This window comes from Aspergillus brunneoviolaceus (assembly GCF_003184695.1).
Source record: "Aspergillus brunneoviolaceus CBS 621.78 unplaced genomic scaffold BO95scaffold_50, whole genome shotgun sequence".
NCBI classification, from domain to species: domain Eukaryota; kingdom Fungi; phylum Ascomycota; class Eurotiomycetes; order Eurotiales; family Aspergillaceae; genus Aspergillus; species Aspergillus brunneoviolaceus.
In genome coordinates, this window is record NW_020290780.1 from 165018 (window position 1) to 185053 (window position 20036).

Below are 20036 nucleotides of genomic sequence, written 5' to 3' on the forward strand. Positions count from 1 at the left end.
ATTGGATTTGTCCACCAATCGCTTAGCCCGCCAGAAGGGAAAGGTCGCCGATGGGCTGATCCATTTTAATCAATTCCTAAATTACAGGCGCACAACATTTCACGAGCATCTTTCATTCACGGCCGTCATATCATGTAAGTATGTATGTATGTATGATGTTGTACTGTATGTATGTATGTATGTATGTATGCTCAACGCTGGGTCGAGTGCAGAAAATACTCAACATGGGTATCATGTTAACACAAAAGCATCAGAACAGAGAATCCACTCAGAAAATAATCCCTACCACGCCTCCTCAACATCGAGAAGCCACTTGCGAACTCCCTCGCGCAGCGTATTATCCGCCCCGGCCAACGTACGCTTGCGCTCGCGATCTGCTAGGCCGAGCTCCCCGTCAACATCCTCGCGGCAATGCTCCGCCGTCACACTGCGCACCACCTCTTCCAGCGCCCCGAGGACCAGCTTGCGACACTCAGTCCGAGGCACCTCGACAGGTCGGATTTCTTCCCGTGTGGGCACGGGGGCATCCGATGCCTGCTTATCCTCTCCGCGACGACCACGGGATGGCGACGGCGCGCGAGAGTGCACCATGGACGACGGTCCACTCTGTGCAAGCACCCGTTCAAGAGCATCGACAAGAGTGCCATCCAGATCCATCACGGGCTCTTCCACGAACCGTTCTTCAACCTCGGTAGGATAGAAATCGTCCATGGAGGAATTGTTCGATGTCTTGCTCGACCCAGTGGCGTGCGAGAAGAAGCTGGTGAGCTGCGAGGCCGAGACAGACCCGTTGGACACGTACCGCGGAGTGCCGGGCTGCGACGGGAAAGACGGCGTATACGCCTTGCGCGACGACCCATGTCCCACAAGTTTACGTCTCAGTCGCAGTCGCTTCACGGTGAAGTTCCGGACATCCGCAATCACGGTGGTCGCAACATCCACCCATCGTTCGGAACCATCAGCGTTGAGACACAGAGCTTGGCTTGGTGTAGGCTCGGCTTGCATGGCGCGCTTGATATCGGCTTCCAGCGAAGCGTATGGTCTCACGGCCTGCAGGAGAAAATCGTCATGGAAAGTTCGCAGCCAGCCAGCGACGTTGGTGTTAGGTCCATCATTGTCCTTGAGACTGCCGTGGAACCCGGAGACACTGCTCTGCGTAGATGCCATTGCATCCATACTAGTAACCGAGGTGCGGGTCTTCTTGGGAGAAGCCAGCGTGGAGTCCCCAGACGACGAAAGCGACAGGAACCCTGGGAGCGGCAGGTCCACATCCACCACGCCGTCATCTCCACGAACGGCCATCCTCAAGGATGACTCCCTGGTCTGGTCCGTGGTCGACGAGAAATCCGGTGCGTCCTCCTCGAATGAGATATGACTGTTTGTCGCCGGAGGGATAGAGATGTTGCCGCTCGTAGTAGCTTTGGGTGCCGCCGGCATGGGTTCCTCTGATGCTTCTTTGACCATCTGGGCAAGTGTCGGAGGGTTCCTTCTGGCTGGGTTCGTATAAGCAGATACCGATCGCTTGCGCGCTTCAGATGGCGCAGGGGCGTCACCAGCGTCTGATGACTCCTGACGAGAGCTCCATAAGCCAGAGAACAATGTGCCCCAGCGGCCACTCGCGGGAGGCATCTGGCCATTGGCACAGGTTGCCGAGGTTTCGGACCGCCGCAAATTCTTTAGAAGAGTTTCCGACGCCAGGCTGTCACGTCCTTCAGCCACACTTGGATCCGATCCCATCCGCTCAGACCGGCTCTGCGAGGCGAAGTGCGGGACGGGGACGGTACTACTCGGAGTAGTGGTCGAGGTGGTGGCTGCACTGGTATTCCTCGGACGCATGTCTCTAGTATGGATAGGAACCCCTAAGGCTCGGATCGAGCGGGCATCTGAGCCCCTGCGCTTCGCACCAAAATCAGGCGGAATCATGGGCTCGGGTTCTTCCGCCGAACGATGGGCCGTCTCATTCGATGAAGCACTCACAGAACGCTGGTGCTGCTCTCTCTCATTGAGGTTGAGGCGCTGCGCACGAGACCGTCGTTCCATCACCCTCCGCAATGCCTCCTGTCGTAGGATAGGAACATTAGGCGGGCTCTGGGAGACAGCACGAGTCGACGCCGCAGTGCCAGGGCGAATCGGAGACGGCAGGGGCTCGAAGCGCTGTTTGGGCGGCAAAAACGCCGCCAGCAAGAAAATCAGTCTTCTGGCAGTCATCTTATCCGGTGAGATGATCACGGTGCGATTCGCCAGCATCGGGTCGGCGTCTTGCTGAGCCTTCTGTTGTAGGTAGTGCCGCCGACGGTACCACTCCGGGCCCACAGCATTGAGCCACTCCGTATGGTTTCCCAAGAAGGCAGTAACCAAGACCAGGAAAAAGAAACTGTGGTCTTTGTCTCCGAGGCTACGGATTATCGACCGCCCTTCTTCACGCCAGACGCCCCAGCGGCTCTGGCCTGTGACAACGTACGGCATCTGCAGAGCCGTGCTAATGCGACGAGTGCTGCGGATGGCTTCGTCGCGGAGTTTGGAATTGATGGACAAAACATTGACCGGCAGATGAACAAAAGTCTGATTCGTCCTTTGCATGTTTGGAGGTTTGGCGGGTTTCGGATGCGGCCCTGCCGAGGCGTCTACTTTCTTGAGTAAGAACAGGATCTCGTTCCGAGACAGCCTCTCCAAATGGGACAACGTCCGGTTGATGATGTCCCAATGATCAACCAGCAGATCAATACGCTCATCCAAACTTGCAGGAGGGGATGCATGGGACAGACTGTCCTCGAAGAAGCCTCCACGCCAACGGTAGTCCGAGTCCAATGAGCACGAAAGCCCTGGCTTGGGAGAGTCTGGACCTTGCGCAAACCGAGAAACCGGCCGCCCACCATTTCGGGATAAGAGCGGGATCTGGATTGTGATAGCGACCGCATACATGGGAGTTTTCTTCTCCTTGATCTTCTTGCGCTTCGAGACATCCGGGAAGGGAAACCCTGGGCTCGGGAGAGCGTCGTGGGAGACTGAAGATGACAAGTCAGGCCTGTCCGGAGAGGAGTCATCATCTCCGCCTTCGGGCAGATGCACACTGAACATCCTTGTCAACAGGATAGTGACCTTGGCAGGCGGTTTAGACTCATTACCACGATCAGAACCGCCAAACGTCGTAGAACTTCCTGTAGTATATGCTCGTGATAGAGAGCTACGTGCCGCCGGCGAGGCTGGCGAGGTTTGACTCGGTTCATCATCGGCGGAAATGATATGCATCTTGGTGGAGGAACCCTTGTAGCTGAAAGCACTGCTCCCGAAGATGCAGTTCAGCAACCCGGAATCGTTCGCATCCGTCGTGCCCCGGGAATGGCCACCTTCGGTGAAGTTCCCACCTGGCGCCAGCGTAGAGCTACGAACCCGTGCCCTCATGAACGCGCCAGAAGACATGGGCGGGGATCGCCGTGTCTCTGCGGCCGCAGACAGCGGGCTTGATTCCACGACCGATGACTGAGGCAGATAACCCCGCCGCGGGCCGCGAGTCAACGTGGAGAGCGTGCGGGCATGGCGGGTACCAGTATTTTCAAACACCTGTGGCTCCAAGCCCAGACCATGTGAGCCTTGTCCCTGCGGCGTGGCCCGGGTATCCAGTAACACGCAGGCATCCCGGTCTCCCAGCGCGTTCTGGGCGATTATCACACGGAAATCCTTCAGGTGGTCCAATTCGACGCCGCCACCACGATCATCATATCCACCGGCCGTCGAGGTATTCGGGGAATTGAAAGCGGTATGAAGGGGGTACGCGTGTGAGTTGGAGCGGCGAAGAAGGCTAACGTCAGGATAAAGCAAGCCCGATGTATGTTCCTCCTCTGTGACCGATTCCAGTGGCTGGGGGTTCTTCGCGGAGTATGCCGTCGGATTGAGAGTGGCCGCTGCAGTATTCAATAGTCGACCGAGCATGATGATACAAGTGGCTCGGAACGGAACTGCAGGGTAGGGAAAAGTGCGGGAAAGAGATCGCAAGATCGATTACGCAGAAGCGTTCAAATAAAACGCGCCGATAAAACAAGCAGGAAACCAACAGTCAGACCGATCAACTAGACTGAGCTGCAGTTCCCCATGGTTCAATTTCGCGAGGGAACGACCATGATCAGGCCGTAAATGAGATGATGCGTGTGTTTCTAAGAGAGGTTGAGAGAGACACACGTCGCTTGTATCGGTCGTCTTGAGGAGGGTAGTGGGGGGGAAGTGGTTTAAGGTGGGATCCGTTCTCAGCAATTGAGAGTCAGTGGGTGGCGGTGAAGACCGGAACAGGACAAATCCCGATCAAAGCGACCAGAAAGAGGAATTGGAATGGAATTGAGGGATGAGAGTAGAGGGGGGGAGAGAAAGGAATAAGAAGGGAGGAGGGAAAGTAGAAGGGAATGGACCGAAGAAGGGAGAAAGAGGGGAGGTAAGAAGAGGTAAAGTAGGTAGAAAGTAGTGGTGGTGGTGGTGGTGGTGGTGGTAGTGGAGGTGGAGGGTGGAGGAAGAAGTGCCGTGGAAGGGAGGAACAATAAGTGGTGCGTGAGGTGGTCTTCACTATCTACTATAAGTTAGTGCTATGAGTACTATCAGTACTACCTACCAGACCACTACCGGCACTACTCCGGGCGTCGAGTTACTGAGGACTATTAGTTAAGTTAGCCGTAGTTAATCTACTTTAGGCACTACTTTCCACTCTCAGTCCCGTCCCGATGCCGCCCGCGGGAGAGAAAGAAGAAGGAGGATTCATTTGAGTCAGTGGATTCGAAATGCATGGGTAGAAACGAAAAGGGCGGTGAAGAAACCATCACCACCACAACCACAACAATAACACGGGGCGAACAAGACGGGGTAAAAAAAAAGAAGATTGAACACATGATCTCAGCCTCATCGCAGATCGGTCTATCGGGACTGCAATCTTCTACTCCTTTTCTCTCCCTGTCAATCCTCTCTGGCTGCCCTGCAGACGGCCGAAAAAGGTCACACAAACCACCTCATCGTACATCGGCCAATCTTACCTATTAGTACGGAGTACCAGTCATCTCCTGGTCTCCTTGGGCTCCGATATGGCGGTCCAACACCTCTGATTCCTCCATTCCCTCCGTGATGACGGCAACTTACAGCACTTGCTTGCAGCCAGCAACATCGCCCGCGCCTGCTTATCACCACCAGGGCAATCTTCCTGACCAACAGTCATAGAAAGGATTTCAAACAGGCAATGTAGACAGAGTTACACCAACATAATTGGTCCTCGAATTATCGTGACTGTCAGAAAATGAAAATAATAAGAAGAAAAATAATAATCAACATGCTAAAACCATCCATGGTATATTTTGACCCCTCAATCCATCCAACGATGACCGGAGAAAAAGCAACAGAGTCCGGAGTACGAATACTTTTCAACAAGCAAATCAGCGCTGCGTCTTACGCTTCACCTTGTCCACCAGCTTCTTCAAATCATCCGACCCCGCGTCTTTCGAAGCCTGCTTCTTCTGCTTCTTTGTCCGATCCTGGTTGCTGGGCGCCTCCTCCGCGTGGTCGTCCCGATCGCGGCGACGCTTGCGACCCTCCTCCAGCAGCGCCTTCATACCGGAAGTGGGCTTGAACTTGGGGTTGGTAGGATCGATGGCAAACTCGTGGCTCTCAAAGAGTCGGGAGAAACGAGGATCATTGACCTCCATCTTGAAGTCATCCACCACGGGCTCCACCTGCTTAGCCTTGCCCTTGCCCTTCTTGCCCTTCTTACGAGCTTGCTTCTCGGCCTTCTCAATCTCCGTCATATCAAAGTGCTTGATACCCTTGTTGTTGTCATCAACCATGAGCAGCTCCAGCTCAGCGCGCTTAGCCGCGGCGGCGGCCTCCGCGGCCGCACGCTCTTCCCGCTTCTTGCGCTTCTCCTCCTTGCGACGAGCAGCGGCGGTAGCCTTTCCATCAGGGTCTTCGAAGAAAGGGTCATCGAAGCCCAGGTCTTCCTGCGGGGGCTGTTCCTCGGCGGTCGGCTTGGCATCATCGTCCTGCTCCGCATCACTCGCGTCGCCATCGCCGCCCTGCTTGGTAGCCTTGAGCTTCTCCTTTCTGCGCTTCTTTCTCTCGCGTTCCTTGCGAATGTACCGCTCGATCGTAGTCTCCTCAATCTGAGGTTCGTTCTCAAAGATGCTGTCGCGGGTGGGCTCGCCCGCAAGTCCGGAGGTGAAAGTCACTTCCATCTCCCCCACGGGTCCGTCGGACTTGGAGGATTTAGTAGGCTCGGCACTCAGCCCTAACAGCGCGCGCATGCGCTGTCTTTCTTCCTCCTTCTTGGAGATGTTTGTGCTCGACCCCTCGCCCTGCGTAGCATCCATGACTTCCACTCCGCCGTCCTCCTCCTCATCATCCGAGCTGTCGCTCGCGAGATAGGCCTTCAGATCGTTCTCATCGATATCCTTCCGGCTGCCACGGAAGGCGCGGGCCTGGGCCTCCTTGCGCGACTTGTCCTCCATATCCCAGGTCAACTTGACCTTGCTGTGCTGCAGGGCGTCGGTGACGAACTCGTTGGGCTGGTAACCGTCGGGGATGCGCTTGCACTCGTCGCGGGGTCTGTCGTCGTCGAAGTCGGTCTCGTCCGGCACGAAGCGGAGGTCGAAGAAGTTGGCACTAGACAGATACTCGGCGCCATCGACGAGGTCGTAGACATGCTTGGCGACCTCCCTGGAGGAGAAGGTCAAGATAGCGTAGAAGTAGCGTAGACGCTCGAGCTGGTACTTGCGGAGCTTGGTAGAGTTGAACTCCTCGCCCTTATCCTCCTTGAGCATGGACTTCTTGATCTTCTCCTCCTCCTCATCCGAATCAAACTCCTCCTCCTCCTCGTCATCATCGAACCCCTCAAAATCTTCGTCATCATCATCACCATCCCCCCCCTTCTTCGAAGAACTCGCAAAGATCTCCTTGGGGGGCCCCTCCATCTCCTCGCGCTCCATGCGCTCCTTGCCAAACTCACTCGGATAAACCGAGACCTTCAACACGCGACCACCAGCAGGCACGAAGCTCGAAAACACAGCCATCAGATCCTCGGCGCGGATATTATCCCAGTCCAGATTAACCACCGCAATGCGATCCGTGACCTCCCCAGTGGGCACATCGCGCTGCTGCTTATCCGGGAACTCCAACTCCTCACCCCCGAGCCTCTCATCGTCCTCACCCTCACCCTCATCTTCAATGTCCTCCTCCTCATCCGAGCTCTCCTCCTCCGAAGACGAAGACTCGAACCCCCCATCGCGAGCGGGATCATACTTCTCCGCCCGCCGCAGCTCCGCCAACACCTCCTCATCATCCGCCACACTGCCCTCCACCTCTTCCCCTTCACTGGCGGCATCATCATCACCCTCCTCCTCCAATCGATAAAACCGCTCCAGCTGCTTCTTCGTATCATCCCGGGCCAGCTTCCGCCCGTACCGATCCACCGCCGCGTTGCGCGAGAAGTCCTTGTCGCGCAGCATGTGCGCGAACCGCTTGTCGAGCTTCACGTGCGTGTGCCGTTTGCTGGGGAGGCGGTACCGCGGGTCGTTCTGGATGTTGGCGAAGCGGGGGTCGGCTGGACATCAAACACACACACACACACGTACAAGTTAGCGTCGAGCAAGCACATAGCATTCAGCATGATTGCCGTAGACCTCAGCTGGAAAGTAATTCCACACAGCCGCATCAAGAACAGAAACGAAACGAAACGAAACAAAACGAGACGCAAAAAGGTGAAGGGCAAAGCATACTGATAACCGGGGCATCTCCGCCAGCGCCGCCGCCGGAGGGCTTTTTGCTTTTCTTCTTGTCGGGCATTGTGCGTATCTTGGGGGCGGTCAGAATTTGTAGTTGAAGGGATAGGCGAGGAAGTAAAAAGAAGGATCAGGGAAAGGATTCAGTGTTGGGGGTAGATGGTTTAGGGGTGGTTTGGATTTCACCGAAGCGTGTGAATGCAAGAAAGTGATGGCAGGATAATTTTTTGGGCGGAGCGGGAAACTCTCAGCTCTCTTTGGCCAAAGAATAGAATCTTCGGTCGCTGCGCCGGTCGCCGCACCGCCGACCGCCGCCGCCCGCTGCCCTTCGGATTGGGTGGTCCGTGCGCTGGGCTTTTTCTGCGAACTGTACTGTACTTTTGGATGATGATGAGGCATAGAGCTTTTCAGGCGGGTTGATGGTGGATATTGATTTGGATTCTTATTGTGTAGGGACAGGTTATTCAGACAGAGCTGTCAAAGGAGTTCTGTTCATTTTGGTGAACTTCCAATCCTCTAATTTTAAACCCTGTATTCTCGCCAAGCTGGACCGGTATCGAATTATATAGTTTCACCATTTTAAGATTGACTCTCATTTTATGCTACTTGCAACTTGCAAGAAAGAAAAACATCATCATCAGATCATAAAACAGATCCCCGGTATTATATTAAGCAACATAGGCAGGCGCCGGGTGCTCCAGTGTATCATAGCAAGGCGCAGGCCCCAAAGCGTTCAGGTCATGACAGTCATTCCAAGCAGGCACAAGGTCCGTATGTGCACATGTCGCCCCATCCCCATCCCCATCCCCCGTCGACCCCAGCAGCTTCGGATGCCGGATATGGTCCCCGTACAGCGGCGGCGGCTCTCGAATGTCATGGATCGTCTTGTTGCAGATGGATCCATCCTGTCCGATCACCGAGGGGGTCATGTAGATGCAGAACGGGATGGATTTGGCCGTCTGCGCCAGTCTGAGCGTCAGTCTTTCGTCCGATCTTGCCATACACCCGGCAAACATACCTCAGTAACGACCTTCTCGGTGGCATCCTGGAACTCGGCGCTAACCACCAAACGATGGCTGATCTTGATGCGCTTCGTCGCGGTCGTCTGCGAGCAGGAATCGAAGCTCGGGGGCAGGCAAGCCAGCTTGCTGATGCACCATTCCGTCGCCGCGGCAGAGTCGCCTTGGGAGTCATCGGCGTGCCCCGCCGCGACTTCGAACCGCTCCGTGAAGATGGTGTGGTTCTTCAGGGATGTGATCGAGTAGATGTTGTCGCGCGCCGACTGCGCCGCCGTGGCGTCCAGGCGGATGAAGTGCTTTTCGGCGACCTTGACGGTGACGGCGAGAAGTTTGACATCCTTGGACAAGGCCGTGAATTGGCAGTCGACGGGGAACCGGGAGCCGAAGGGGATGTAATGGCTGGGCATCGAGACTGAGTACTGCAGTTTCTGGTCGAAGTTTCCTCCTACTGTCTTCACACGGTGTCAGCCTGAGTGCTTCACATCACAGCGACGAGCTGCAGTCACATACCGGTGAAAAGTCCGACGTGAGGTAGTTCGCCTCCAGGTCTGAATCGTGGTAGATCCGGATAGGTTTCGAGACCACGAGATTTCTCCTGTATCGGAACGCCACCGTCGCCTCGACCTTGTACGAGTGATAATTGTGCTTGACGCCCGTCACCGTCTCGAGGAACTTGCGCGGCAGTGGGATGTCAAAGGGGAACTCATACTGTCCTTCTGGCATGGGAAAGGAGCCCAGCGTCTTGGACGAGGCGAGGACTTGCTTGTGTTCGCATGTGCTTTGCACGCGGTCTTCGGCGATCATGAAGCCATCGCGAGGGCTGGAAGCAGCGCAGTCAGCATTGCGCCTTTGAGCGGGAAAAGAGTCAGAATCGATCAGATAACGCACACATGGAGCATTCCTTTCAGTTTCACTTTGATGCTCTTGATGCGCACACCTGGGGGAAAAGCAACGTTGAACGACCCGGTTATCGAAGGAGCCGCCGCTGAATTCCGTGCCTCGGGCATGAATATGCATGATTGGTCAAGCCTAGAGAGTGTGTTTCACATGGAAGCTGTGTTAGTGGTTTGCCATACATCTAAGCGACGCAGCTACGAAAGGACAGAGGGGGAAAAAGTCATTACCTGAGATCATAGCTGGTTATCTTCTGACGAAACATCAACAAGGCGGGCTACTGAGAAAATTTCAGTATGGTTCCGGTGGTGATGCTGGTGCGAGAAGCAAGTACAACTGATCGGTTATAAAGAATGAAGCCTTGGAGGTTGCGCATTCTTGAACCCTGGCTTCTATACTTCTCCTTGCATTGATGGTAGCATCCCGCAAGCACGCGGACTACCCCAATCGGGGCTAAAAGCTCTGATTTTCTTCATCGCCATTACATCATCTCCCAATGGAGAACGGGAAACATCGTCACTGGAGCCATCCCTGGGGGAGGTTGTCACGACCGGCCTGCTGCGAAGGGGGTGATGGTGCTTTCCTGGGATCTGCGGCATCTCGAACGGTCAGAAAGATTCGAGGAGGCTTTCTGTACGCGTACTATGCTTTCTTGGCTCGCTAAGGGATTCAATGATTTGTTCGTGTGCAAATGTGTGTGACATAGGAGGGCAAGCCACCAGACCAGAGAACACTGGCGACGATGTAACTATGAAAGTGATGCCTGAGGTTTCGCCAAGGGCGAGCGAGCGAGTACTGCCTCTACTGACAAAAAGGGGTCACATGATGGTCTCAGTCACAGCCCTCTTTCGAGACATTGACTCTTCTTTCGGTACATGACCTGAACTCGTTGTACTAATGCGGTCTTGCGCATATCGCGCAAAATAGAGATTCTCCACCCCTCATTGCCCGCCTTGAGGGGAGCCTGGATGACAGCTGATGGTAAAGACGTAAAGATGTAAAGACGCCACAATGCACAAAGGACCAACATCGACCACTCAGTATTTGTGCATCGTCGAATCTTGATCCAGGTGTTTGTCTGAAAGCCACGAATTGTCATAGTGTGGTCTGCGACTTGTACTGTCTCTGTCTCCTCTGCCCACCCAGTCAAGGTAGTCACGCGGGTTCCCAATTTCGCCGACGACCCCACCTTGATGAAGTCTGGAATAGCACTGCATAGATCGATCAGACAGTGGGTGTAGGGCTTCGAGGTTTTCTAGTCTGGTGTTGTAGGTCTGTAGAATGAAACACGTGGTTTGTTCTTATCTCTGGCGAGGACAAGCGTCTGCGTGATACACTTCAGGGAGACTTTGGGTTTAGGGCCAGTAGCGGGCAGTGAATTGGTAAGTATGCTGTCCGTGTGAGATGGCCAGGTCAGTCCAATTTCAGAATTCGTTCCGTGTTCCTCTCAATGCTCATGTATCTCGTCATTATTGGTCCTACTATGCACATATATGAAACATTATGTATGGGTGGCAAACCGAAAAAAGTGATCCTCCCAGTGGTGATATATACTCTTCCGTTCTTTTAACAGCCGAAGTACCTCTTCTCGATCCAGCGCGGCTCGCGTTCTTCTTCAATGCGTCCAACAACCACCCGAACATTGGGGTAGACGGCGCTGAGTCGCTTGAGACCAATCTTGCCGGCCGCACAGGTGACAAACACAATCCGCTCTTCGCGCACGCCGTGGTCGATCAGCACGCGGACGGCCATCAGGGCAGCACCTCCACTCGACATTTGCGGGTCCAGAAGCATGACATTTTCATGCTCCTCAATCCCAGGAGGCAGCTTGAGGTAGTGAAGCTCTGGCTCTTCGTTCTTTTCATTTGTCTGGATAAGTACACGACCGGTGATGCAGTCGGGGATGGTGCGCTTGAGGGCGGTCTCGAGGCAGGATCCGCCCCGCAAGATGGCGACGGCGGAGACCGTGCCGGCTTGATTTAAGCCCTGGTAGGAGTTGTCGTGGGGAGTATGTACTTCCTTGGGGATATAGTTGGTCACATCCAAGGCTCTGTCACAGTAGTTCGATCATTAGTCGATTGCCTCTATGCGTTGATGGGAATGTCCACTTACTTCTCGATCAGTAGGGCAGCCAGGCGGTCGAAGTAGAACACAAAGTCGACCTGCTCTGTTGCAGGATCTTGCAGGATCGTGTTCATGCCGATGAATTGTGGCGTTTCATGCATGACGACAACATTGGGAGACAGTTTCTCCTCCGAGGCAAGGAGACCGAGACGAGTGAGTTCTGCACTGTGCTTCTCGGACTTCTCGTCCAGATTGCCTTGAATGTGTTTCACGACCATGTCTGCGCAATTAGTTTGGAGACAGCGCACGGCATGGCTTAGGCTTACCGATAGCAGTTCTGTTCTCGATTCCACGAGGGATGATGAGATCTAGAAACAGGTCAGTTTAAGACAAGAGCGATTAGTGAGTCTCTGAGCTCACCTGATACTGCTCGTTGAGGTTCGACATATTTCTTGTAGGAGGGTTTGACATAGGTGAACCACTGCTTGATGATTCCCTCAATGTCTCTTCCGCGCTCACGGACATCACGCATGACTAGCGGTGGTTTAGTCATTGCACAGCCCAAGAACGTAGATGATGCAGGGACTTACTTCTGCGCCCCAGACAAATGTCCATATCAGCCTCTACGAAGATCTGTACAATGGTAAGCGTGTATGCGACCTGAAGAGCGAAGACGGCGCACCTTGACATCCAACAGTTCCATGATGCGCGGGTCATGCAAAGCCAAGATACCCTCCAGGATGATCACGTGCGGGGAATAAAGTGTCGTTGTCTGCGGCTCACGCTGGTGTTTGGCAAACGAATATACAGGGATGTCTGCCTTCTTTCTGAATGATTTGAACCAGACGGGTCAGCTTCATAGGGAGTATGGTATATGTTGATGATAACACCAAGAATGGTCACTGTACCCTTGTTTCAAGTCCCGCAGGGTCTGCACCAAGACATCGAAATCTAACGACTCGGGACAGTCAAAGTCATAGTCATTGGCATGGGCTCTGGCATGCTCCTCTGGAGTTAAGCTTTTATAGAAGGAGTCCTGTACCACAGCACCGTCAGAAACCAATCATATTGCACATATGGAAACCCCGATAGACCGATAGGCGAGCTATTCGGGTACTGATAGATGAGATGTACCATTACGAGAATCACCACCCATGGCAGATTCAGTGACTTGACAATCTCCATTGCCACTGAAGTCTTGCCAGACCCTGAGCTGCCCGCAATCCCAATAATGCTCAAATCAGCCCATGGTGGCGAGTACTTCTTGTCCTTGTCCGTGGCGGACGAAAACACCGGTGAGATGGACTGCATGATTTAGATATTCCTCCCCAAGGAATTGACGGGCCGAGATACGAATCAGATGAGTCCAGAGGAGGCACTGGTACTCATAACACTGCAGGGGGGGGGGGTTGAGGGGGGATAGTGAGGGGGGGGAAGAAGAAAAAATAAGAGTCCCCGATTGATTGTCTCAGGATAAGGCTTTGGGGGGGAGGGACCCGATAAGACGGAGAGGGGAATTGGCAGGGCACCTGGCAGGCGATACACGATACTTCGACTGCCAAAAGCACCAAAAGCATCCAGTGATCGCCGCTTGACTTCTTTAAGGTTAGCCTCGGTCCGTGACCTTCGCTTGCGGTTTTAGGCTTAGCCATCTGCACGTGACTGACCTAACAGCTCCCGCCGCATTTCCTTATTTTCTGTCCGCCTGATTTCTTCCTCCGCTTCCCTTCTCTTCTCTTCTTCTTACACACACTCCCCTTTAGAGGTCACCTAATGGCTCGCGCCTGCGAAGCTCTCCATCTTCACAGACCGCCGGTGACTCAGTACCAAGGAAGTTGATCTTCCTCCAATTGCAATCATGTCTTCAGCAAACTACGTATGCGCCCTGATGTGTCGTGCATGCGTCGTTGCTTGGTTTTAACGGGAAACAGATGTCTCCCTCTTCCCCAACAGCAACGCCGACATGGCATCAGTTTGAGCGGAAGGTTGATGAGGTGAAGCCGTCCAAAACGTGAGTTTATCTTGCCGACTCCCTTTTGTCCTTTTTCGTTTTTTATGATGATCTTGAAAATCAAGTTGGGAATCTCTCTGAATCAATGTGAGGAGAAAATATTTAACTTGTGTTACTGAACCTTCGTCAATGCGCATCGTTGTTCATGATCTTTTAGTTGTGATCGTTTGCTAACATGCTTGTGTTGAAAGTGATATCAATTATCTGGTTATGGACTACCTCATCACCAATGGCTACCCGGCTGCGGCGAAGAAATTCGCGCTCGAGGCCAATATCCAACCCAGAGCAGATATCGAGGCGATTCAAGAAAGAGTCCAAATCCGTACTGCGATTCATTCTGGGAATATCCAAACCGCCATTGAGAAGATCAATGAGCTCAACCCTCAGGTAAGAAACATCCTCTCTTTGCACAACCCCACCTTCCTTCGTATGATTAGATCAGTTTCATGCACCACTCGGAACAATCCTTCGGGATTTGGTCGATAAACACTCATCATCATCAAGAACTTTGTATGATTCGAAGTCACTTCTATTATGTGTACTACATCTCGATTGTGGGAGCATCCTCGCTAACTCGCACCGAAATAGATCCTGGATGAAAATCCTCCCCTGCACTTTGCCCTGTTGCGTCTGCAGCTGGTCGAGCTTATCCGCTCGTGCACTTCCACTCCTGACGGAGACATCAGTCCAGCCCTAGAGTTTGCGACCTCGCAGCTCGCTCCCCGGGCGCCCACCAACCCCCAATTCCTGGAAGATCTCGAACGGACCCTCGCGCTCCTGATCTTCCCGTCGGATAATCTCTCTCCATCCCTTGCCCCTCTGCTACAACCCGAGCTCCGTAAAGATATTGCCAACCGTGTGAACGAAGCCATCCTGCAAACCCAGGGTGACTGTAAAGAAGCGCGCCTGCGCAACCTGGTTAAGCTCCGTGCGTGGGCGGAAAACAAGGCCCGCGAGGCTAAGAAGGACATCCCCGACAAGCTGAGTTTGGGGTTAGGGGACAGTAACTCCAGCTCGTCCAGTACCCACGACAACAGTAATGCCGGCACGAGCCAGAATGGCTCGTCGAACGACACTGTAATGACCAATAGTGGGGATGTTGACCCAATGATTTCGTGATCGCCCTGGCGGTGATCTCTTTGCACGTTATTCTGTTGGTTGCCAGCATGGAGTTTAGAGCGAAGTTTAATTTCGGTCTAGGTCGTTAACTTGAGCTTAAATTCAGTGGTTCATCATCCCTTGTTTGGTCCTGAGTTGTAGCTGTCGTGGCTGACAGACTGGCTTGCGTTTCCACTGCATTGACGGTCTGGTTGCTTGACCATTGTCATGGCTATTTCGTCATGGTGCATCTGTCAGTTTGAGCATATCCCATATCCGCCCGCCTATAGCTCGTTATATACACCACAGCGCCAGAACAACCCTTGAATTGATGGAACACACTTGTACACAAGCAATAGCCAAGGATCAACACCACAGCTCCGTAGCTATCAGCAAGCCTTCACCATACCACAAGATAAACGACTACGACCCATGTAATATTCAACCTCGAACAAGAAGCGATAGCAATATCAACAACCATCAAATTCAATACCCAACGCCCATCATGCTAAACAATCAGCTAGTAACAAATCAATACCATCCCGCAGGGCAGGAAGGGCTCAAACCCACAACCTCATCACGGCACTCAATGGCGTACAACCCGTCCCCTTTCTCAGCAAACAACCATATATACACATCACCACCACCACCACCACCCGGCCCTCCCAATCCATCGAATCCCATCAACAAGATCCAAATCCATATCCAAATCCAAACTCAAAACCAACTCTCACTCCCCCACCTTCACCACCCACCCATCAAACAAAAAATCAGCCCGAATTCCTCTCACTCAAGTGTCAATCAGCAACAACGGAAAGAGAGAGAAAAAAAATTACCGCCTCTTCGTGCCCCGCAACACAATGCCCCCCACCACGCCAGCCGCCAACGCCAGCCCGCCCACAATGGCAATGCCCAAGAGTCCCTCCTTGGACACCTTCTCCTCGATCAGGGACCCCAGACTGGCCGCCTGCAGGTTGGCGGGCTCCTTCTCCAGGAGGAGGTCGTTGTAGCGCCGCGCCTCGCCGTAGTTGCCCAGCTTGTAGTTGCCCAGCGCCAGGTAGTAGAGGCATTCGCGGCGGCGCTCGGGCGCGGCCCGGAAGATCTCGGAGAGGAGGCGCACGCCTTCTTGTTGGTCGGTGCGGGAGGGGGATTTGATGAGGCCCTGTTTTCGGGGGTGATTAGCCGGGGTTTGGGGGTAGGGGGTAGGGGAGGGGGTGTGGGGAAGATAGGCATGCGGTGGGTTGGATTGGGCATCGGTCAACGACAAGACAAGACAAGAATAGGAGGGGCAAGGGGCACATACCCAGGCGAAGTTGAACTTGGTCTGGATGCCGACGTAGTCGCCTTCTTTCTCGTACTGGGCGCGCAGGACTTGGAGTTCGGCCGGTTTGAGCGGGCTATACATTGTCATCGAGAGGTGTTTAGCTGGGGTTCGGGATGCGGGGGAGAGAGTGTTTTGGTTGGATGTTGAGGATAGGATAGTACCTCTCTGCGTCCGCGGCATCTGTATCAGAAAAGGTTGGTTGTTAGATAAGTTCATATCTGCGGGGAAGATGGCTCTTCCCTTTTTTTTTTTTTTTTGTTTTGATGACGATGGGAAAGCTTACATGGTAGGTTGGAGCCCATGGTTTCTGATTTAGTGGTTGTCTTTCGTGTACTGGTCTTGGGAAAACACCAAGCGTAAGAAGCAGAACACAAGATCCGGTGGATGGTGAAGGAGGATGGGATGTGATCTTTGGCGGAGGCAACTCAGTTTCAACTCGACTTGACTTGCGCTCGGTCTCTCTCCATCTCCAGTGGGTGGTGGCATCCCGTGACGCCAGCCAGTGTCGTCAGGTTTTGTGGCGGTGCCGCCTAACAAGTGGCTTGGCGGGGGGGTCCTTCCAGAAATTGTAGGCGGGACGATTGTGGCGCTGTTGCTCCAACAACAAACATTAACTTACACAGCTCAGCTTCACAGCTTATCAACTTACACCCCTCAACACCCTAATCACTACCAACGACACCACCACCACCACCACCACCACCACCAAACCAAAGAGCACCACGCAATACCACACCGAAAATGTTACTCGACGAAAACCCCGCCACGGTACGTCAACCCCTTCCACCAAAAAAAACCTCCCAACTAAACCCCTCGCCAGCTCATCCACCACACAATCGGCAACTTCAACATCCAACCCGACAAACAAGCCGTCACGCGCATCAATGACTCGCTGGCCACGCTGCAGCAGTCGCGCGAGCTGCGCATGCGCGAGGCCGAGTCCGCCCTCCGCAAGCTCTCGCGCCACCTCTCCGCCTTGAACAACCAACAGGAAGAGGCCGTGGCCGCGCACGACGCCGGCCAGCACGCCGCCGAGATGGTCGAGCTCGACACCAAGAAGTTCCGCATCGCCAAGAGCGCCACCGAGCTGGAGATCGAGAGCGAGCGGCTCGAGGGTGAGCTGGAGATGCTCCGCGAGCGGCTGGCGGATCTGGAGGCGCAGGGCGTCGAGGGGGATGAGCCCACGCGTCGCGAGCGGGAGATGGATGATGCGACGCTGTAAGTTCGCCCCAAAACAAACCATTGGGGGGAAGTGGGTTTGCTGATACTGACATACACGCACACGCACAGTCTTCGATTGAAAATCTACCGATCTCTGGGTGTCGATATCGAGGCGGACGAGACGGGCAACTTCAATAAAGCCGTGATCCGGAATAGTCGCAAGGGCGACGTCCATGTCGTCAACATTGATCCGAAATTCTCGCGGTTCTTCTACTCGAATTACTTCTGGTCGACGATGCAGGGGTAGAGAGGGTTGCCTCTTCGGAATGGCGTTTCTCGTTGGTTTATATGGTGTTGGTGTTGGTGTTGGGCTGGGTTCCTCGGCGTCTCTTACTGTATCTTACATGATTGATTATACCCCCTCCGCCTCTGCTGAATCGAATCTACCTTTCTTTCTTGTATATATCCTCCTATTCACGTAGGACTAAGCGTCGATTGTGACTCTTCTGCCTCCGACTTCCCCTCCACCGCGACCCCCTCACTCAGCCCCATCATCTTCAACTCGCGCAGCAAACCCTGGCGATCCCGCTCCGACAGCAAACTCGGCACGCCGCCTGTCGCCCAGAGCAGCGGTTTCTCCTCGGGGAACCGGCTCTGGATGACCGACAGCGCCTCGTAGCGGGTCTCCTGATCATCGGGCGCCAGGTTCCAGAGCGCCCACCACTTCTCCTCCTGCTGCAGCATGCGCGCCTCGATCTGATCCATGCCCGGCAGCGGCAGCGCCCCGCCGTGGCCCTGGGCCTGGTCCCAGGTCAACCGGATGGGCGGCGGGTAGGGCTTCGCGCGCAGCTCGGCGGGCAGCTTGTCGCGGAGCTCCTCCTCCCACAGCGCCAGGCCGCCCTCGGCGTCCAGCTCGGCCAGCTCCGAGGCGAGCTGGCGCTCCGGCCCGTGGACGACCTCGACGCCCAGCGGCGCGACGCCCAGCGCCTCGACCGCCTCATTCCACAGCGCCTGCCGCAGCACCCCCCGCAGATCCACCATCAGGTACACGAGCGGCAGCGCGCTCCGCTGCAGCGCCGCGCGCACCCCGGCCGACGCCTCGCGCCGGTTGACCAGCATCCCGACGCGCGGGCCCGCCTGCCCCGCTCCCTGCTGCTGGTGCTGCTGGTGCTGGTGCTGCTGCTGCTGCTGCAGCCGCCAGGTGTGCGGCACCCGCCGCGCTACCACCCCCTCCAGCTCGCGGATGCACTGCGGCCCCACGCGCCGCCGGTGCGCCTTGCACTGCACCGCGACGTGGATCGGCTGCTCGTGGCCCGGCAGGTGCCACGTGCCCAGGTGGTCGATGCCGTTGTCGCTGCGGCCGCCGGTGCGGTGCAGCAGCAGCGCCGCCGCGTGCCGCAGCTCCGTTTGCACCGTGTACTCGTACAGGTTGCCGATGAAGAGCGTCGACGTCCGCGAGAGCTCGTGCCGCCGCGCGAAGTCGATGAAGCTCGCGCGGTTGTAGTGCTTGTGTTTCGAGATCGGGGGCACGGGCAGCTGGTACACCCGCCGCGTGAAGAAGGAGAGCGAGGAGGTCATTTTGCGGGTGGTGCGGGGGTCGGGTGCATAGTTGGTTCGTGTGCGTCGGTATTGGGTAAGTGAATGCGGAAGAGCGGACTTAAGTTGTGATCGGTAGTGGTAGCGCGGTGGTTAAAGAGGGAGGAGCTTGGGTTGCGTGGCGATCGGGGGAAAAAAGTGGTGTGTGAGGGAGGGAGGGCGAGCGGAGCGGAGGAAAAAGGCCGACAGACAATCCTCTCTAATCTTATCGCGATTTGCATCTGATCCTCTACTCCGCCTTGAGCGAGCTCTCCTCTACTCTTCCCATACATACATACTCTTCCACCATCTCTAACTCCACCTCTCCCTCTTACCTACTTGAATTTATCCCTTCCCCCTCACCACACCACCACCATACAATACCAAGAAAAGAAAAAACAAAAAAGAATCAAAATGGCCGACATCCTAACCCAACTCCAAACCTGCCTCGACCAAGTGCGTCGTCATCCCCAACCCCATCCCATCCTGTCCCCCAGCAACCCAACCCAACTGACAACCCTCCCCCCAAAAAAGCTAGCCACCCAATTCTACGCAACGCTAGGCTACCTAACCACCTACCACGACAACAGCCCCGCGACCGTGCCCCCCTCAACCCAAACCCAAACGGCGCCGGCGGCGCCCGCGCTCGCCAAAATCCCCAAGAACTCGTCCGCGCCGCCGGTGCCCGCCAGCGCGCCGCTCGCCGCCCAACAGCAATCCAACCAGACGCAACAGCAGACGCCCGCCGAGATCCCACAAGCCGCACAACCAGGCGCCGCCGGCGCAGCACCGGAGGACACAACAACAGCCGGCACAGGCACGGCGCAAGACCCCGCCCTCCCGCCGGCGCCGGACTCGCCCCGCACGTTTGCGGCGCGGCAGCGCGAGCTGGCCCGGGATCTGGTGCTCAAGGAGCAGCAGATCGAGTATTTGATTAGTGTGCTGCCCGGGATCGGGTCGAGTGAGGCGGAGCAGGAGCGCCGCATCAGGGAGTTGGAGGGGGAGTTGAGGCGGTGGGAGGGGGTGCGAGGGGAGAGGATGCTGCAGCTTAAGGCGTTGAGGGGGCGGTTGGAGGGGGTGTTGGGGGCGATGGAGGTGGGGGTTTATGGGGAGCGGGACTTCTAGGTTTCTTACGGAGTAAGATGGAT

General features: G+C 55.2%; 9 protein-coding genes across 9 annotated transcripts; 3 read left to right on the forward strand and 6 right to left on the reverse strand.

The window, feature by feature from the left end:
* Positions 1–282: 282 nt before the first annotated feature.
* BO95DRAFT_367563 (uncharacterized protein) lies at positions 283–3930 on the reverse strand (the record flags this gene model as incomplete). Its single annotated transcript, XM_025582792.1, has 1 exon — positions 283–3930. The coding sequence occupies one exon, from the start codon at positions 3928–3930 to the stop codon at positions 283–285; it is 3648 nt and encodes a 1215-aa protein (XP_025440356.1).
* Positions 3931–5286: 1356 nt separating this feature from the next.
* On the reverse strand, positions 5287–7951 carry BO95DRAFT_444799 (pre-rRNA-processing protein ESF1). The gene is made up of 2 exons (XM_025586967.1): positions 7740–7951; positions 5287–7564 (listed from the first exon to the last, which is right to left on the reverse strand). Exons 1-2 carry the CDS (start codon positions 7804–7806, stop codon positions 5406–5408), a joined length of 2226 nt encoding a protein of 741 aa, XP_025440357.1. The 5' UTR covers positions 7807–7951; the 3' UTR covers positions 5287–5405.
* Positions 7952–8410: 459 nt separating this feature from the next.
* On the reverse strand, positions 8411–9920 carry BO95DRAFT_417866 (uncharacterized protein; the record flags this gene model as incomplete). The annotated part of the gene is made up of 5 exons (XM_025584434.1): positions 8411–8701; positions 8761–9213; positions 9272–9581; positions 9650–9790; positions 9886–9920. The coding sequence occupies 5 exons, from the start codon at positions 9918–9920 to the stop codon at positions 8411–8413; spliced, it is 1230 nt and encodes a 409-aa protein (XP_025440358.1).
* A 1301-nt stretch (positions 9921–11221) lies between these two features.
* On the reverse strand, positions 11222–13030 carry BO95DRAFT_465560 (uridine kinase family protein; the record flags this gene model as incomplete). The annotated part of the gene is made up of 8 exons (XM_025589146.1): positions 11222–11705; positions 11768–11999; positions 12046–12087; positions 12140–12253; positions 12310–12352; positions 12402–12546; positions 12628–12755; positions 12854–13030. The coding sequence occupies 8 exons, from the start codon at positions 13028–13030 to the stop codon at positions 11222–11224; spliced, it is 1365 nt and encodes a 454-aa protein (XP_025440359.1).
* A 454-nt stretch (positions 13031–13484) lies between these two features.
* On the forward strand, positions 13485–15082 carry BO95DRAFT_444801 (uncharacterized protein). Its single transcript, XM_025586968.1, has 4 exons — positions 13485–13595; positions 13651–13730; positions 13922–14117; positions 14319–15082. The coding sequence occupies exons 1-4, from the start codon at positions 13578–13580 to the stop codon at positions 14847–14849; spliced, it is 825 nt and encodes a 274-aa protein (XP_025440360.1). The 5' UTR covers positions 13485–13577; the 3' UTR covers positions 14850–15082.
* A 211-nt stretch (positions 15083–15293) lies between these two features.
* Positions 15294–16556, reverse strand: BO95DRAFT_444802 (mitochondrial fission 1 protein). The gene is made up of 4 exons (XM_025586969.1): positions 16436–16556; positions 16314–16332; positions 16132–16225; positions 15294–15990 (listed from the first exon to the last, which is right to left on the reverse strand). The coding sequence occupies exons 1-4, from the start codon at positions 16452–16454 to the stop codon at positions 15661–15663; spliced, it is 462 nt and encodes a 153-aa protein (XP_025440361.1). The 5' UTR covers positions 16455–16556; the 3' UTR covers positions 15294–15660.
* Positions 16557–16766: 210 nt separating this feature from the next.
* Positions 16767–17772, forward strand: BO95DRAFT_444803 (kinetochore Spc24 family protein). Its single transcript, XM_025586970.1, has 3 exons — positions 16767–16920; positions 16973–17370; positions 17443–17772. Exons 1-3 carry the CDS (start codon positions 16894–16896, stop codon positions 17618–17620), a joined length of 603 nt encoding a protein of 200 aa, XP_025440362.1. The 5' UTR covers positions 16767–16893; the 3' UTR covers positions 17621–17772.
* A 15-nt stretch (positions 17773–17787) lies between these two features.
* Positions 17788–19056, reverse strand: BO95DRAFT_417879 (uncharacterized protein; the record flags this gene model as incomplete). The annotated part of the gene is made up of 3 exons (XM_025584435.1): positions 18526–19056; positions 18268–18465; positions 17788–18150 (listed from the first exon to the last, which is right to left on the reverse strand). Exons 1-3 carry the CDS (start codon positions 18889–18891, stop codon positions 17788–17790), a joined length of 927 nt encoding a protein of 308 aa, XP_025440363.1. The 5' UTR covers positions 18892–19056.
* A 126-nt stretch (positions 19057–19182) lies between these two features.
* Positions 19183–20013, forward strand: BO95DRAFT_474946 (med21 domain-containing protein; the record flags this gene model as incomplete). Its single annotated transcript, XM_025589820.1, has 2 exons — positions 19183–19344; positions 19423–20013. Exons 1-2 carry the CDS (start codon positions 19303–19305, stop codon positions 20011–20013), a joined length of 633 nt encoding a protein of 210 aa, XP_025440364.1. The 5' UTR covers positions 19183–19302.
* Between the last annotated feature and the right edge of the window lie 23 nt (positions 20014–20036).